Source organism: Lagenorhynchus albirostris, chromosome 13 (genome assembly GCF_949774975.1).
Source record: "Lagenorhynchus albirostris chromosome 13, mLagAlb1.1, whole genome shotgun sequence".
Lineage (NCBI taxonomy): Eukaryota > Metazoa > Chordata > Mammalia > Artiodactyla > Delphinidae > Lagenorhynchus > Lagenorhynchus albirostris.
In genome coordinates this window covers 34937992-34956568 of record NC_083107.1, presented here as the reverse complement: position 1 = coordinate 34956568, position 18577 = coordinate 34937992, and the positions used below count along the sequence as shown (strand labels likewise).

General features: G+C 35.1%; 1 protein-coding gene across 6 annotated transcripts in view; it reads left to right on the top strand.

The window, feature by feature from the left end:
* AFTPH (aftiphilin) overlaps positions 1-18577 on the top strand; it is a 64248-nt gene that overhangs the window by 26586 nt on the left and 19085 nt on the right. For 5 of the 6 annotated variants that reach the window (XR_009544031.1, XM_060168745.1, XM_060168743.1 and 2 more), the window contains exons 2-6: positions 409-2372; positions 12778-12929; positions 14739-14865; positions 15267-15323; positions 18212-18334. Coding sequence is in view for 5 of the 6 variants with exons in the window: in XM_060168745.1 (XP_060024728.1) it covers positions 441-2372; positions 12778-12929; positions 14739-14865; positions 15267-15323; positions 18212-18334 (2391 nt within the window). In the remaining variant the exon portion in view is untranslated. Of the gene's footprint in view, positions 1-27; positions 134-408; positions 2373-12777; positions 12930-14738; positions 14866-15266; positions 15324-18211; positions 18335-18577 lie in introns of all 6 variants that reach the window. The other variant, XM_060168742.1, reaches the window with a different exon arrangement.

Genomic DNA, 18577 nt, shown 5'->3' with positions numbered 1-18577 from the left:
AAATTTTCATGTCTTTTATTTATAAAGAACTCATACAAATCCATAAGGCAAGCCCTGAGTCCCCAATGAACTGGAAAGAGAGCTTAAGAGAACAAGCAAGTGCCCCAAGAGAGACTTTTGTACATATACTTTTGTAAGTATTTATTTGAAATTTTCTGGAATCCCCAGATTCAGTAATGTACTACCAATGCCCGTGGAAACATACACTAGAAGAGAGTGTTTTTCTTCTTTTTTTTTTTTTTGCCATTATATTATAGCTGTGTAATCCCACCTGAGATAAAAATAGTTTAAAAGATAAAAAACAGAGCACTGTAAATTTGCATAGTTTTGAAGTTTCTTTGAGAGAATTTTGAAAGACTTTGTTCTATGTAATCAGTTCCCTAAAAAAAAAAATCTTTTTTTTTTCAGGTGTAAATTAATTATTTGAAAGCAATTGAACAATGGAGCCAGACATCATTCGAATGTACTCTTCATCCCCACCACCACTAGACAATGGAGCTGAGGATGAGGATGATGATGAATTTGGGGAATTTGGTGGGTTTTCCGAAGTTAGCCCTTCTGGTGTAGGGTTTGTTGATTTTGATACACCAGATTATACTCATCCCAAGGAAGAGTTTGTACCTTCAAACCATTTTATGCCAATTCATGATTTCTCAGAAAATGTAGATAGCCTTACAAGCTTTAAGTCCATCAAAAATGGTAATGATAAGGACATCACTGCTGAACTTTCTTCTTCTGTGAAAGGACAGTCTGATATTTTACTTTCTACCACCAGCAAAGAAATAATTTCACCTAAAACTTTAGATACTTCCATTGATCGCATAGAAAGTCCAAGAGATTTAAATAAAGTAGTGGAGCAGAGACAGAATGTTGGAACACCTGAAAGTTTCTCTCCAGGAGATTTTAGAACTGATATGAATGTTGTTCATCAAAACAAGCAGTTAGAGAGCTGCAATGGTGAAAAGCCTCCTTGTCTGGAGATTCTAACAAATGGGTTTGCAGTATTGGAAACTGTAAATCCTCAGGGAACAGATGATCTGGACACTGTAGCTGATTCAAAAGGACGAAAGCCTCTTAGCACTCACAGTACTGAGTATAATTTAGACTCTGCACCTAGTCCTGCGGAGGAATTTGCAGATTTTGCCACATTTTCCAAAAAAGAAAGGATACAACTAGAAGAAATAGGGTGTGCAGTTTTAAGTGATAGAGAAGCACTTACCATTCAGGAAAACAATAAAATTAATAGAGTCAATGAACTGAATTCTGTAAAAGAAGTGTCCTTGGATAGAAGCATTGGCGATAAAGGAGACAGTGCTGGAGAGGATCAGGTTTGTGTTTCAGAAATAAGCATGGTGAGTAATGGAGCTTTCACCAGTGAAAAACAAAGCCTTCCAACATTGCAACAGGATGAATTTTTAAATTCAAGTGTTCAATCAAAGGCTTGGAGTTTGGTAGACTCAGCTGAAAATTCAGAAGCCAGTAGGAGAGAACAATGTAAAACTGAGGAAAAACTTGATTTATTTACTTCTAAACGTGCTGACCTATGCATGGATTCTACTAAAACTTACGATGCTGATGATGAAGTTGGTTCTTCCAAAGAAGAAAGTAGAAAGTGTACTGATTCCCGAAGCCTCAGCATTGATCCTACAGAAGAAAATGTTTTGGATGATTCTATGAGTGTAAAAAACGATGATAGTAGTAATGACTTTGTGACTTGCAACGATACCAATGAGGATGATTTTGGTGACTTTGGCACAGCCAGTGGCACGACTCCACCTTTTGTTACTGGTACACAAGATTCAATGAGTGACGTCACTTTTGAAGAGTCCTCAGAGCACTTTCCACATTTTAGTGAACCAGGTGATGACTTTGGAGAATTTGGGGAATCAAATGCTGTCTCTTGCCCAGAGGAAATTATATTTACTGAGTCAGTTCTAAAACAAACTTCTGATAGTTTATCAGAGGGATGCAGTTTGGCAAGAAAATCTACTGGGACAGGCACTGAACCTGTTTCAGAACTGAAAATTGGGCAAGAAGGTGAGTTTGGAGATTTTGATTCTGTGCCAAATATTCAAGATGACTGCAGTGATTTTCAGGACTCTGATGATTTTGCGGACTTCAGTTCAGCTGGTCCTAGCCAGGTTGTAGACTGGAATGCTTTTGAGGATGGACAGAAAGATAGCTGCTCTTGGGCTGCTTTTGGAGACCAGCAGGCTACTGAATCTCATCATCGAAAGGAAGCCTGGCAGTCACATAGGACAGATGAGAAGACTGATACTCCAGGAACCCCCAAAACGCACAGTGTCCCTTTAGCAGCTTCCAAAGGAGCAGTTGCTGGTGGTCATTTACAGGAAACAGCCACTTCAGCTCAGGTATTTACTCATTTTCTCTATTTTGTATGACATATTAATTGCTATGGAGGTTTCTAATTCAGCTTTTCAAAAAGTATTTTTTAATTGGGTACCTGTTAAAGGCGTCTCTTTATGGTACACAATGCTTGCCAGATTTGGTAGATTAGTTACATGTTTCACAATCATTTGGTTAACGTTAAAGAGACATTCTTATAATAATGCTTGGCAAGATTTTTCTTTATCTCAGTAGGTTTCTTTAATATTTACAGAAATATTAAATAATCATAATCATCAACTTGGTTTTTTGATAAATATAAATACCACTTATGTAAAAATTCATTAATCAGTTAGTGAACTATTCCAGCAAATCCTTCAGTTTTTACCTTTATAGTGATTTTAAAAGAAGGTTAAACTGAGATTTCAAAGATTTTTTTAAGCTTCAGAAAATAATGTCTCTTAATTTTGTCTGTCAAAGACCTAGTTTTGATTACAAAAAAGAGCAAGCAGAGTTTGAAACCTCAATCTGTGCTGAAGGCTATAGGGACTGGAAGGATAGAAAAAGAATTTGAAAAAAGTGGATATGGGCCTCATAATTTAACAGCTAATGAAAGGCCTGAGGTGAGGGTGTCAGATGGATTAAGGGTTAGAGCTAGAACATGCAACAGCCATAGTTGACTTAGCCATACTGTGACTATTTATTTGCTTATAATTTCTTGCAAATGTATATTTATGTTTACTCTTAGGAAGTAGGATTGTCAGGAATATTTTTACCCCTTAGCCCCTGTACTTTTATCCTTTTCTGGTCCAGATTCTTTCAGAGAAGATTCATTAAGATTATTTTGACCTAAAGTAGCCCCTAGATGTGCAGTTTGATATCCAGATTGTTCCCCAGTCCTGAGTTGTACCCTGTGCTAAATTTAACCAGGGGTATGGAAGAAAGCACTCCCTTGAATATAACTGCTTTTTATTGATATATGTAACACTTGGTCCATAGGCCTATTTTAAAAATACTGAGAATAAAATCAGAATCTATAAACTTTGCTTCTCCAATTATCTTTTGCTAAGCAAACCATTTTCAATTGGAAATATTTCCAGAGTCTGTTAATTAAAATGGTTATACATAATTGCTTTGATATTGCTGATACATTAAGATATTGTAGAAATTGTGGTACCACCAGTTGGAGTGCACAGCTAATCACTTTTCATTTGACATTGAGTGTCTGAATAGCTTAATTTGCTAATTCAGTTATTACATGGTTTGGCTAATGTGTATTATTCCTGTTGAGTAATTCATTATTGAGGCAGAAGTTTACAATTTTAAACAAGGAATGAATTAATTATATAATGCAAAGTGAAGACTGTTGGTTTTTGAGCTAATCCTTTCCCTGTTTAGTTTCATCTTATTAGAGTATAGGGTGACACTAGGATAATCATTAATTTATAGCCTTAGAACTTTTAACATCATCATATAATGTATTTTTTAAAGTATAACCACTTCAAAAAGGAATTTTTTGCATCATATGATTGAAGTTATTTATGTGTAATCTGATAACTGGATATAGGAGGAAATAAAGTACAAGGGCTTTATGGAATCTTACAGATCTGAGTTTGAATATTGACTCAGAGTCATAAGCGTTATGATTTTGGACAAGTTACTTCTGAACTCAGTTGTCTGTAAAAAGGAGGTAATATCTGTTGCAAAGGACTTTTGTGAAGATAAAATGACAGTAAACGTTAAAACAAGTGAAAAATCTATTGAAAAATAAGAATCTTGTAGTATGATTCTATTTTGTAAAAATAAAACAAAAACTATATGGATTGTGTCAAGATGCTTTGACTTCCTGAGATTTGTCTGGTTCAGTCCTCAGGCTTTTCTTTTTGCTGAATGGCTATGCAAAATGAGCAGAACTTGGAGATGCATGTTGGAAAGGAGAAACTGCTGGAAGGGGGCTAGAAGAGAAGTTTGGAAGGAAATTGAGGTGGGGAAATGGAAAGTGACTGAGCTGGAAAGTGACTTCCATTCTTATCCTTCTGTTGTAAAGGAGGGTTGTGACCTGTAGTTTCTTCCTTTTCCAGAATCTGCTGGAAATGCACATTACTCTAGTTCTCTAGGAGAGGATTAGATTTATTAACATTTTTCTTAAAATGTTTCTCCTAGTTGCTACCATTTTGGGGACAGCACAGAAATCCTCACATATTAATGACACTAAAAGTTAGATTTTTTAATCATAAAATGATTTATCCCTGTTGAATCTTACCTGGATACAACAATTCTGTCTTGAACAGAGTGCCCGCAAATTGTTTTGACAGAATGTTGTGAGAGTCTTTTAGAATTCAGAGCTCAGTTAATTCAATTAAGCAAACATGGGGAACAATTCTTTGTGAAGTCAGACAAATGGTATAGTTGTCATTTCAAATTTCTTTGACTTTTTTGCTATGTATGTGACATTGTCCAGGTCCCTGTTTTTTTAGTACTTTCCTTTTTTCAGCCTACCAGAAGGATATCTTAACATTTTAATAAAATATATGTTCCCTGGGTCAAGAGACAATCAATTATTGTAACTTTATTGCTGTAATTGGTTACTTAGGGAAAAGTCAACCAAGAAGAAATCTTTGAAACTTATAAAATGTTTTCAGTCAAGCCAATTCTCAGATGGTGAGTCCAGCAAGCCTCAGAGGGTTCAGGCCTTGATGTAAAAGCCATAATGACCATTTATTGAGAAATAGTCTTCCCCTTCAGTGAATATTTTTTTCTGAGAACGCAGAGTTCAGTTTATTTCATTCTCCTGTTAACATTCTTATAAATTGTAGAGAAAAGCAAGTTAGTGGTATCTCTACTGTAGAAATTGGAAAAAGGTCAAAATTATTCTTCACTTTTGGGGCTGAGATTTAAAACAAAATAAAATGACAGTAACAAAAAACAAAAATCTCCTTACTTTGAAAGCAGTTCTTTTTCCAAAAGACCATTACATGTATTGTTTTAACAGTTTTTTGTTTTTTGGGTTTTTTTAACCTGTTAATGTTCCAGAAAGGAACCTTGATTGAAATAGCCAAGATGCCTTTTCTTTGGTATAAGGTAAAGGAGATAATGTCATGAGCACTGCATTAAACTCTGAGCTTTTGTAAAATTTTCAAAATATTGCTCTGGGTGTTATTTGAGAATTTAGGTAATTGGTAAGTAATCTCCTTATATTAATTGGCTATAGAAAAGGAAGCTATGAGTCATTTTCTTTTATTAGCCATCTAGTTGATAATGTTACTGGGAAAATGTTATTAGAAGATTTATCTTGAGAGCTTTAAAAATTGAGTATCACAAAAAGGAAAAAGAAGAGAATCACTAATACTTTGGCTTATGTTATTTTGAGATTAAGTTATTGGTTTGTTCACCAGAAAGTTAGCATTCTCAAACTGAGTGTAACTACATTTTCACCTTCATTTATTTAATCACCTGCCTAAGATTTGTGCAGGTTTTCCTTAATGTGGGTGAACACCTGAACTTATGACTGAAAACATAAGTAAGCAACAAAATAAAGAAATTAAGGGGTCAAAAAGTACAACCTTCCAGTCATAAAATAAATAAGTCCCTGGAGGTACAATGTACAGCATGGTGACTATTGTTAATAATACTGCACTGTGTATTTGAAAGTTGCTAAGAGAGTAGTTCTTAAAAGTTCTCATACGAGAAAAGAAAAATTTGTAACTATGGTGACCATTTTGCAATATATACATATATTGAACCCTTATGTTGTACGTATGAAACTAATATGTCAATTATATCTCAATTTAAAAAAGAAAGAAAGAAATGGAGATTTTGGCCGTGTAGCTCTTTGCTTGCCTGAAGTATTTGGACAGCAATTCCTTTTGTTATTTTTCCCTCAGAAAATTTGAAATTCTGTCTTTAATTCCAAAACAGATAGAAATACTTTCTTAGATTTATCCAGAAACTGTGCAGAAGGGGCAAACTATCTTTTTAGAGCATAGTGAGTACTACAATTGGTTACTCTTCTTACATAGCTTGAAACTGGGGATTGATAAGTATACAGTTGTAGACTGTACTTGATATCTTACTTAATATTTAATGGTGGTAAGGCATAAGGTATCCTCTTAAATGGAAGATTAAATTGCCCAGTGGATTTTATGTTTCTTCTAAACTTCCACTTAAGAACAAGACCTAATTCTATCAATATTAAAACTATTGACATTAATCAACTACTGTTTATAAGGGAGAAAGGAAAACTAACTAGAAATATGTTGAAGGAATTTTAGAAATTACCCTAAAATCAAGATACTTTAAAGGGGATATGCCTTTGAGTGGCCTCAGAACCAGTCTAGGATCCTCAGTGCTGGTCTTATACACTCCTTTGGAAAACTGAATGAGAATTTCAATACACAATCTTTTTATACTCTACTGTAGTCATTTACAAAATAGAGGTGTATTAATCATGGTTCTCCAGAGAAGTAGAACCATGCATGCATGCATGCATGGAGAGACAGACTGACTGACTGATGTATTATAAGGAATTGGCTCATGCAATTATGGAGATGATCACTAAGTCCTAAGATCTGTAGTCCGCAAACTGTCTTCAGTTGATTGAATGAGGCCCATCCATACTAAGGAAGACAATCTGTTTTACTTAGTCTACTAATTCAAATATTAATCTCATCCAGCAACAACCTCACAGACATATCTAAAATAATGTTTGACCAAATGTCTGGGCACCCCTTGGCCCTGTCAAGTTGATGCATAAAATTAACTGTCACAAGAGGGAATGCCAAATATCCATATATAGCTTTCAGGATTTTTGGAAGACCTGTAACCTGTTTGTAACTGAGCCACGTCAGTTGAGAAGCTCTGCATTAGATAATATGACTTACTTGCACCAGTGTATAAAATGAAAGGGTTTTCTTCCTCCAAACCCAGACATGGAGATAGGACAGAACTGGGAATGAGTATAAGTGAATTCATGCATAGTGCTTTGCCCTCATTGATGAATTAAAACATTGGGTAATCATTTTTGCTTTTCCAGAAACACTGTATGGGTTGAAAAAAGTAAAATATAGAGGGATTCAAGGTAAAAAGGACCCTGATAGGAAAACAAATATATGAGAAATGAGAAAATTGGGAAAGATAGAGAAATCCTATAAAAGCCAGTGTACCTTTGGAGAGTAGTATAGCTAAGACCACATATGACTTTTGTGAGCCCGTTCCCCATAAAAGATATTTAAAATTGTATTTTATAACTTGGTATAAGGTTGAGTATGTTAATAGTAACTATTAAAACGTTTTCATGAACCCCTAAAATTACTGTGGACCCTAGGCCCTGTGCCTACTGCATAAGTTGGCCCTGATTATAGTATAGTACCTAAAAATCGAGGCTCTGGAGTCACACTGCTAGATTTAGATCCAGCTTTCAGCACTGACTTGCATTAGCCACTTCTCTGAACCTGAGATTTAGAGAGTAATAATAGTACTTACTTCAAAACTCATTGTGAAGATAAAATGAAATTGTGCATATTAAAGGTGCTTAGTGCAGTGTCTTGCACATAACTAGTGCTCAATAAATGTTAGCTGTTACTGAATAATCTCAGAAATGCACTTCTTAGAAAATGGTCTTCAAAGGTACAAGAGGGCTTCCCTGGTGGCGCAGCGGTTGAGAGTCCGCCTGCCGATGCAGGGGACACAGGTTCGTGCCCCGGTCAGGGAAGATCCCACATGCCGCGGAGCGGCTGGGCCCGTGAGCCATGGCCGCTGAGCCTGCGCGTCCGGAGCCTGTGCTCTGCAACGGGAGAGGCCACAACAGTGAGAGGCCTGCGTACCGCAAAAAAAAAAAAAGGTGCAAGAAATAGTGTTGCCAACTGGATTTTTTGGTGAATAGCAAAAAGTAATAGGGAGATAAATGAGAATTTGTGTGGGAGTACCCCTAGTTCACCTGTCAGACTATTTTGAGAGCAAAAGTGCTGCTTCTGGCTAGTTTCCCTTAGAATAGATTTGACAGGTAGGAACTCTTCTGAGCCCAAGTGTGCTTGTCTGCAAGTAGCAGACCTTCTCCTTTGGCTTCCTAGCGCTGGAAATGGTAGAGAAAATAAAAAAGGGAGTCTGGTACCTGTCTGGAAAAGCATTTGCCTTTCAACCCTGCATTTATCAGAGCCCCCTGTTCTTAAAATGTTTAATGGCCAGATATGCTGCTGTTTGCAGGTTTAGAATTTGATGTATTTGAATTGACAGACATGGCTCAATCACCAGTTTCCTAATTCCAAATACAAGGGAGAACTGATGACTATTTTTCCTCTTTGACTTTGAAGTTGAAGGCATTTGAAATTCAAGTAACTGGAGTGAATATTATTTTATTTAGTTTGCTATTTAGTTACTGTTGTAACCTCAGCTAAATATTTAATATGCTAAGTGTGTGTGTACTTATTTTGTTACCCTCACATTAATTTAGAGTGCAGCACTGGCTCTTTAGTAAAAATTTACTATTTGCTTTGTTGGAAACTATGAATAGTAGTGTTAGATGAATAATTTGCATATGTACAGTAGAATAAATCGAAGTTTAAATAATATTTCTCTTTACTGACTGTAAGGCTATTGCATGTGTTAAACTACCTTGGCTGACAATGTTGAGGAAAAAATTGAATATATTTTAAAACAATTAAAATTATTTAATAATCTTCAAGAAACAAAAAAACCCAAAACCTTTACCAGTATCAACCTTTACCTTATTTATTTATTTATTTTTGGCTGCGTTGGGTCTTCGTTGCTGCACGCGGTCTTTCTCTAGATGCGGTGAGCATGGGCTTCTCATCGTGGTGGCTTCTCGTTGCAGAGCACAGGCTCTAGGCGCGTGGGCTTCAGTAGTTGCAGCGCACAGGCTCTAGGGCGCACAGGCTTCAGTAGTTGTGGCACGCCAGCTCAGTAGTTGTGGCTCCCAGGCTCTAGAGCACAGGCTCAGTAGTTGTGGCGCACGGGCTTAGTTGCTCTGCGGCATGTGGGATCTTCCCGGACCAGGGATTGAACTTGTGTCCTCTGCGTTGGCAGGCGGATTCTTAACCACTGCGCCACCAGGGAAGTTCCAACCTTTACCTTTTATCTCATGCTCAAATTTTATGAGTTTTTTAAAATTGAGTGTCTGATTACAGTGTTTTGGGAAATCTGTTTTTTTGAAAGAAATTTATCTGCTTGGTCATAAGAGAAACTATTCTTATGGTAGGTTAGTTTCTCTTCTTCTGAGTGTTAATGTTAGTTATATTCTTGTACCTCTTCTACTTACCAAGTTACTTGGGCTATGTTCCATCGTATGTTTGAACTTTATTGTGCTTCTTGGGAAGTAAAGCATCTTAACACACCTCATGTGTGGTTTACACTCTTTGATTTTCATAATGTGATCAAGATTTAAGTCACAGATGCCAACAATCAACCAAAATGTTCACGAATTTTCAAAATTTAAAATCCCCAAGGGGTAGCAGTAACAGGTTCTCATTATATAAGCAGCTCTTAACAACAGATATTTTTTAATTAGGTCCCTTTTTCCCAACTTGATAGGAGGATCTTGGGGAGGATGCAAAATATTTGGATTATTTAATTTCTTGATGTAATATGTTAGAAATTGATATAAATTGAGACAAGTATTTTCATAATGATTTAGAATGCTAAATAGTGGTGGAGAAATAGCCTTAGTGAGATTTGAACCTGGTTTTGACATTTATTCCTTGGCAGGCCACTGTGTCTGTATGTATCATCTATATAATAACAACAGTAGTGATAAAAGCTACCACTTCTTGAGCACACGCTGGGTGTCAAGCATTTACTCCTCTAATTTATTATTCACCTTGTAAGGTAGGCCCTGAGAGCTCCAGTTTATAAATCCTGAAACTGAGTCTCAGCCCCTTGGGTCCACAGTCCTCTATTGAAGTGTTATAATTATATCAGCTATTTACTTACTGGAATTAACTAGTAGTAAATGAAATTTGGCATTATTTACTACCATGAACAAGATAGTAGCCCTTTTAGCATCAAACTGGTCTTGTAGATAGTTGGAAATTAATATACTTTAAAAAGTAAAATGTTAGGAAATTTAATTTTAATCAAAATCTTTGTTAATTCTATTAGCTGCTTTCTTGTTGAATTGTTGAGGAGTTCCTCCTTGTGGTGAGTGGTGCTGGTCAGTTAGTGGATTCTGGTTGTTTGAATATTTATTAAAAAAATATATTTATGGCTCTACCTCTGGGGTCAGCAAACTATGGCTTAGCAGACAAATCTGTCCTGCCACCTGTTTTAGTAAATCAAGTTTCATCGGAACACACCCACACTTATTTGTTTATGGATGGCCTGCAACACGAAAATTATTCACTATCTAGCCCTATAGAGAAAAATCTACCAACTCCTGCTCTACCTCATTCAGCAAAAGATTTGAAGCAGTTGACTGTAATATCTAATCCTAAAGACATATGGAACTTTCTTTTAAAATTTCCATGTAATTTTATTCTTTATGAGAAAAGGTTGGGAAGAAGTTTAAAACAAAGTTTAAATGTGATTGGGTTAAAATAATGTTCTGTTTACTCAAGTACATTCCACTAATTTGAGAATTTGCTCACTGGTATACCTAAGACCTGGTAGTTATGTGTAACGATTGATCCAAATCATTGAATATGTTTTGAGGTCCTTTCTTTCATCCTTAGATAAATGTTTTTTCTATCCCATTAAAAGGATAACAGAGAGGATACAAGAAAGATTCTGTTTTAATTTACAGAGAAATAAAATTTGGTCATATGTGAGTTTTTGCTTACCCTCCCTGCCCAAGAGGAGCCAATGCTTATTATGTTTCCAATTAGATGGTTATCTGATCCCTTTAAAAGTAATGTCTGTCCATTCCCTCTGTTGAAGTGAGTTAAGTATGGGTCCCCTTGATGCACTCAAGTTTCACAAGCCTTGGGATCTTGAGTCTACTCTTTACTGTAGGTTTCATAATTGATACTGAGAACCTTTTCCCATATCACATACATGAATATAATGAAGGTGTTAAACTTTTGTAGAGATAGCAGAAGAGTACCCTGAGACCAATTATGCAGTGTCAAGTTTTTTGCTCTGATACTGCTTCCAAAAGAGATTTTGTTTTGGAAAACATGTATGTGAAAATTTTTCCTTTTGTTTTTAATTTTCCTGTTTGCTGACTATACTAAACAACAGAAATCAAGCATTAACTTGTTTTGTTACTTGGCAGGAAGTACCGCCATGATGTGGCATTTTCTTGTACACAGGATGTCATTTCAGTAGTACACTTAATCTTCCAACAAGTTTTGACTTAAAAGTTTGTATTCCTAGTTGATGTTTAAGTAGTAAGGTGAGCTGAGTTGAAAATATTTTACATGTATCTGAAATAAAGTTAGGAAAGTGGGAATAAATGTTATTGTAGGTTACATGTAGACTAAACCTACTAGTACCCCCCAAATCTAAGTTAATCTAAATCCAACAAGTTTTAATTAATAAAAATACTCCAAAAATGCCAGTGTTCTCAGAGAAAATACTCTAGGCTTTGCTTGGAGGAAAGGTGGTGTACTATTCAGAAATACAAATATGCACACCATAGGAGAGTAGAGAAATGGAATTTCTAAAAGATAGCACAGATCATCAAAATGATAAATGAGCCATTGAATTTCTTGGTAAAAATTGAGACATTCTTTCCTACTTTGGTTTCTTCTATTAGCAGATATTTCTAAAAGGTTTTCACAACAAGGTCATTCTGTATAGCACAGGGAACTATATTCAATATTCTGTGACAAACCATAATGGAAAAGAATATATATATATGTATAACTGAGTCACTTTGCTGTACAGAAGAAATTAACAAAACATTGTAAATCAACTATACCTCAATAAGATTTTTTAAAAATTAAAAAAAAAGGTTTTCAGAATTCACATGTTCATATCCAGGTTCTGTTCAACTATAATAGGATAATACTTTTTGCAAGCATCCAATCTTACTGTTCTAAATATAGAGTATGTGAGTGGTAGTAAGAAACACCCCAGTGTTATGGAAAGATTATGAATACTGTCTGGTTTTTTGAGGTTTGTTTTTGCTTGCAGATTATTCAAACTTTGAGATTGCTTTCTCACTGTACAATGGGGTAGTAATTGCTTCTTTGTAGAATTTTGTAATGGATTAAGTAAGATAATGTTTGTAAAGTGCCAGACATGATGCTTGGTGTGTAATGACATTTATTTGTCATTACACAATTATTTAAACCTGTTCTATGAGTAGTTATTCTTCTTTCACTTAGTGTTTCCTGTATCTGACTGGTAGTTCCCCCACCCCATAGTAGCGGACAGGGTATTGTTGTATGGGTGTGTGTGTGTGTAGTAATGATAAAGCTACGACATTATTAAAATTACAAAAATGAAAATAAACTTTTGGGGGGTGTTTTGATGCAGACAGCTTTACTAAACCGCCTGGAGCGAATTTTCGAAGCATGTTTTCCTTCCATATTTGTCCCTGATACTGAAGAAGAAGTTACTTCCCTGAAGCACTTGCTGGAAGCAAGCACCTTGCCAATAAAAAGACGAGAGGCCTTAGCTGAAAGTGGGTAAGTAGTAGACACTTTTCAGATAGCATGTATATTTGTTAGTTTCAACTGTTCTAATTTATAAAGATTATCCAAGGTTATCTTAAACCATTAAGGTTCTAAAATATTACTGTGTTTAAGTTTAAAAAATTATATTGTGCTAAAAGATATGATTTTAAAAACTCTCTACTTGTCCATTTTTGAACTTTTTTTAAAAAAATTCTAAATCGATATTCTAATCAATTTTTTATATTATTTTTTGATTTCCTAGTATGATAGATGAAAATTTAGATCTTACATCTGCTATTCTCTTCTCTTCATCTTCCCAGTATACTTATATCATAGTTTTTGGTTAAATTGTTATTTGGTATTTTCATTATTACGATCATATATATAGTGTTCACAGCTAAGCCACTATTTTCTTTATAGTGTACCTTTTTCCTGGATTTAATAATTGCCTCTCTTTTTCATTTACTGAGTCTTTCCCTACCCTCCAACAGCCTGTGAATATAATTTTACTTGTGATAAGACCTATCAAGCTGACCATTCCATTTTTTACCTGGAGTCCTCCATCTTCCAGTTCCTTCCAATCTGGAATGGATCAGTCTGGGCCCCCTAAACACATGTTGTCTTGGGACTTCCCTTCACTTAAATCCCATTTTGGTGGAGCACATCCTCTAATAGCCTCCTCAGAGAAAAAGATACACGGGAGGTAAAATTTTACTTTATTCTACCCCTACATCAAATTTATAATTTAGGGTCTTTTGTTGCTGGTGTTCTGAAATTTCACAATGAAATATCTCGATATGAATCTTTTTTCATTCATTGGACTGAGTACTAGGTAGGAACCTTTCAATCTGGAAGCTTCTGTTCTTCAGTATTGAGCAATTCTCTTATAATGACAATTACCTTCCTGCATTGCCTCTGTTTTCTTTCTGGAACTCCTATTAATTATTAGATGTTAGAGGGTCTAGATTGACTTGCTAATTTTATTCTTATTCCTGGATAGTTCTGTTACATTTCGTTACTCCCCACCTCTGGAGGCAGGATTTCTTAATTTCATTGAAGATGCATATTATTTTTGCTTCTTGACTTTCGTTTTGGGGTGATTTCTGAGAACAGAAGGGGATAAAAAGGTTGATGTTTTGCCATCTTTAAACTGTAGATATTTTTTTAAAATATGCTAGCTGTACAGATAGTTCATACTCTTAGACCCAAGAGATTCATTCTCAGGAAATAACACAATTCTGCAATAACACACACCATAAAATACAGGAAGATATTCTTGTACTACTAGCAATAGGAGCCAAACAGTAAGAACAACTTAATTAAAAACTGTATGATGATTGTGGCTAAATAAATGATGATGCATCTAATAGAACATTACACAACCACTGAAAAAGATACATATGTACATAAGGAAATGCTTAAAATCTGAAAAAAGAATACAGAATTTTAAATATGCTGTAATTGCAACTGTATTTGTGGGTCAAGACTCAAAGAGAAAACATATTAAATAGCTCCAGAAAGATGGTGGGATGCTGGGTGGTATCTTTCCTCCTTTTAAATATTTTTGCCTTACAATTTAAAAAGAATAACAAACAGGCCAAATTTTTGCTTGATTGTTTCAAATGAATTTAACTTACTTTTCTAATGACTAAGTGTTGGCTGTTGATTTCATTCAGATAGTAGTTATATACTCATGTTAGACACAAGATTAATTGAAATGTATATTTCACAGTCACATTAAAAGTAGAATTCATGGTGAAAGCTATTGAGTAACCCATGAAAGCTATTGAGTAACCCATGGCTTCATCGTGACCTTTGCAGGGAACTGCTGGATGTGTGGGCTGAGCTACAGGACATCCATGATGCACATGGCTTGAGATATCAGTGGGGTGGCTCCCATAGCAACAAGAAGCTCTTGTGCTCCTTGGGAATAGACACCCGAAACATTGTGAGTTTATTAGTACCTTGGAAAATCCTTTAATCAACCTATGAATGTTTTTAAATTCTGTCACACTTCTGTTGAAACTAGTTCCTCAGAAAAATAAATATTAGTTGTTTTAACATGTTCATGTATTTTTGAATATGCCAACTTTTAAGCATAAATCTATCTAGATTTTTCTGCAATATTTCTTATTTTTAGGAAAAGTTTAGTGTTTTTCCTTAACTATAAAATGAAGGAATTGGGCTAGGAGATCAAAAATATAACCCCATAAGGGCAATTTAACAATTTCTTCAATTTATCATTCACGATGTATGTAATAAAGCATTACAAGCATATTTTGGAAACTTTCATTCTATGACAGATCATTCTCTAAATATATGTTCTTTCTCTCTAACGTACGTATATAGCTCTTCACGGGCAATAAGAAGCAACCTGTTATAGTGCCCATGTATGCAGCAGGATTGGTAAGTACAAAGATGTCTTTGCATGTGTTTATCATTGCTGCATTTATTCTGTAAAATCATCTTGCATAGCACGACATGGAAAGTGTATTTTAAGGGGCGTTTACTGTGGGGGCGTTTACTGTGGGGCCGTTAAGAGAATACAGTATCCTTTTTCGATCTCATAAATCCCTTCAAGTCTTGATCTGAGGATATTTTCCTGTATTCTATTAATTATAGACACTTTTGCTTTAGATTGAAAATTATTTTTTATCATAGTAATATTAGTGCTCATAACTTTTTGTAAAATCCACCTTTGGAAGTCTCTCTCTTTTAATTTGCTTTTAAAAAGAAGAAGCTGAAGTATCTGAAGCCTTAGCTATCACTTGTTTTAATGCATTTGCGATTATTTTTAAATAATGCAGTATTGAAGCCATGGATGTATATCAAAGCTTGGGAATACCAAATTATAACAAATGAAAATGAGTCAGGACCCATAATTGGTATTTAGTTTTTCCATTAATGTTTTAAACGTGTTGAATTTTGTTTTTTCAGATATGCCAGGTAGTCCAGGAAAACTGAGGAATTTTCATTCTGTACCTTATCAAGACTCAGTCACATTTTAAAGTTTGACTTGTTTGTGGTTTTTGGTGTGTCTTTGAGTTATTGGTGCATAAAAATGTCCTATCAAAGTAAAAGTATTTTAAAATTCTTTCACCAATAACTTGGAAATAAGAAAAAAATACTGTGTTTAAGATAGAGAAAAAAATAACTGAGGAACCCTTGGTATGGAGTTTAAGTTTAAAAACCCTTTATGTGCATGTGAAAATGAATTTGCTGTGGAACTTGACCTTTTTTTAATCTGCAAACTTTTCCATGAATAAGCTCTAATTATTGTTATTGAATTGTTTGCTTTGTTTTGTTTTGTGGAATTGCACAAAAACTTCTGTGCTTGACCTTTTTTTAAAAAATCAGTTTCTGCTCCTTTGTGAATGGTTATCTTGTATTTTCAAAACACCTTGATCATCCCTACTCTCTTTTATGTTGTAGGTAAATGTAATCCAGAACGTTTCTTTAACTTTCTGGTTATGTGGATCTCTTTCCTCAGGGAGTAGCATTCTAGAGATTGTTGGTGGTGTTATTGTCACATTCTGAATAGGAAGTAGGAATTTAATTTGTGGGCACTTTTCATTCAGCATGTTGGCGACAGTAACCTACTTAATGCTCTGTGTTAGGGTCAGCACATTAGCCAATTCTTTAAGTTTTATGTGGAATTAGAGACTAATGTCTATGCTTTTTTTCCTATCTTAATGACAACCTTTTATTAGTAATGTAATTTTACCATTTTTGTAAGCTTTTAATACCAAAGTTGGTTTAGTGAATGTATCATCTCCTCCTCCATCTTTGTGATGCCTTATATTTAGAAACTTATTCTTTTTCATATCTGGTTTCAAATTTTAATGATACCTGAATTTTTCCCATGGTACTTTACGCACATGAGATGTTCAGTATCTTTTGATCTCATCTTGAGGAATAGTACCTGAAATTGTCATTTAAGTCACTGGCTCTGAGACTTTAATGTGCATTGGAGTGGCTTGGAAGACTCGTTAAAACACAGAATGCTGAGCACCACCCCCAGTTTCTTATTCGGTAGGTCTGGGGTAGGTCTCAAAAATTTGCACATTTGACAAGTTCCCAGGTGATAGAGAAGCTACTGATGGGGACCACTTTGAGAACCACTGACTTAAGGGAGAGTTCATATTAGAAAAGTTGGCTAAGACTAGTAATTGTTTGCCAAATGCATGGAGCCTTTGTAGAAGGGCACACTAGAAAGCCTGTATAATGTGTATGGTATTGAATTAGACCATGAATTTATTTTCATTTTTCAAGCTGCTAGGTTAAAGCCTTTCACATGCACTGTTAAGAACTAAATCTGTAAATTGCTTATTTAGCTTATGCTTGATTTTATGAGGGTAGGGGGATTCTCCTGAAAACTTGGTTTTAGAAATGCATAGATTCTAACTATAAGATTCCTGACTTAGCAGCTTTGGGTTTTTTTCCCCAGTAGTAAAGGGAGACTTTTATTTGGTTGATAACTATTCAAGAACTTATCAAGTATTATTTTAAAATTTGTAAAAGCTTGGGCCTTTTTTCATGCGAGTAACCTGGATTATTACCCATTATTTTTAGTGTTTGGTAGAACATTAATGCAAAATGCTGATTTTTTTCTTCTTTGTTTCTACATCCATCTTGAATGTTTTTCTCTCTTACTCAAAAAGTGTGTTAGATTCATAGTGGAATATGTAAGATGTTTTCCCCTCTGAAATGACTGTCTCTGCTTTGCCAGTCCAAAGAACCAAGAACTAAGGTTCCCATCTATAGTGGAGCAAGGATCAAACACTAAATTCACATTGAAACATGTAGACGTCATCACATTATATGGTGTGTTTTAGAATCAGCTCTCACCTCTCCAAGCACCACCATGGTGTAATGTGTATGAAGAGTGCCCTTTCCTGCAGTTTCAGATCTGAAACATCAGAATAATGTTGGATTCTTAGGGCATGGATGTGATATACTGTTCTGCTTGCCTCTTCCCCGCTCCCACCATCCCATGTGCTTATGCTTTTGTGTGACAGTGATAACCAGGCACTTTACGACAAATCCAGTTCAATTACAATGTCTTGCTTCAAAAAGTTTGGATTCCAAAGGTATTATTATGAAACATTTCCCATTATAGTGCTGTAAGATTTTCACGAAGCAAAATTTAGGACTAGTTCTTTTTTGTCTTCAGTTCTTTTCAGATGACCTCTTTTCTTTCTGCTTTCTACTAGATTAACTTTCTTGTAAAAAAAGTTTACAAAGTTTATGGGCTGATCCTTCCCCCCCATTAATGGCTAATATGCCTTTTTCAGGGTATGTTAGAGCCCACCAAGGAACCATTGAAACCACTATCTGCTGCAGAGAAAATCGCTTCCATCGGTCAGACAACCACTGTGTCACCAGAAATGAACACATGTACATCTGACCAATTCCAGGTAAAAATATCTGGACGTATATAGATATTTTTATGCATGTATATACACGTATGTCCACACACATTGTTGTTTCCCTTAATATATAACTTATAGTTTTTGAAATATTTTTAAAATTTAGTTTCATGGTAGATGTGATTTCAGTTACTTATTAATATCCCTTGAAATACAACGAGCAAGTTCTCTTTAATTTAAAAAAATAGAAAAGGCAATTTGAGAACTGGCTGGTTATGGGTAAGTCCTTTA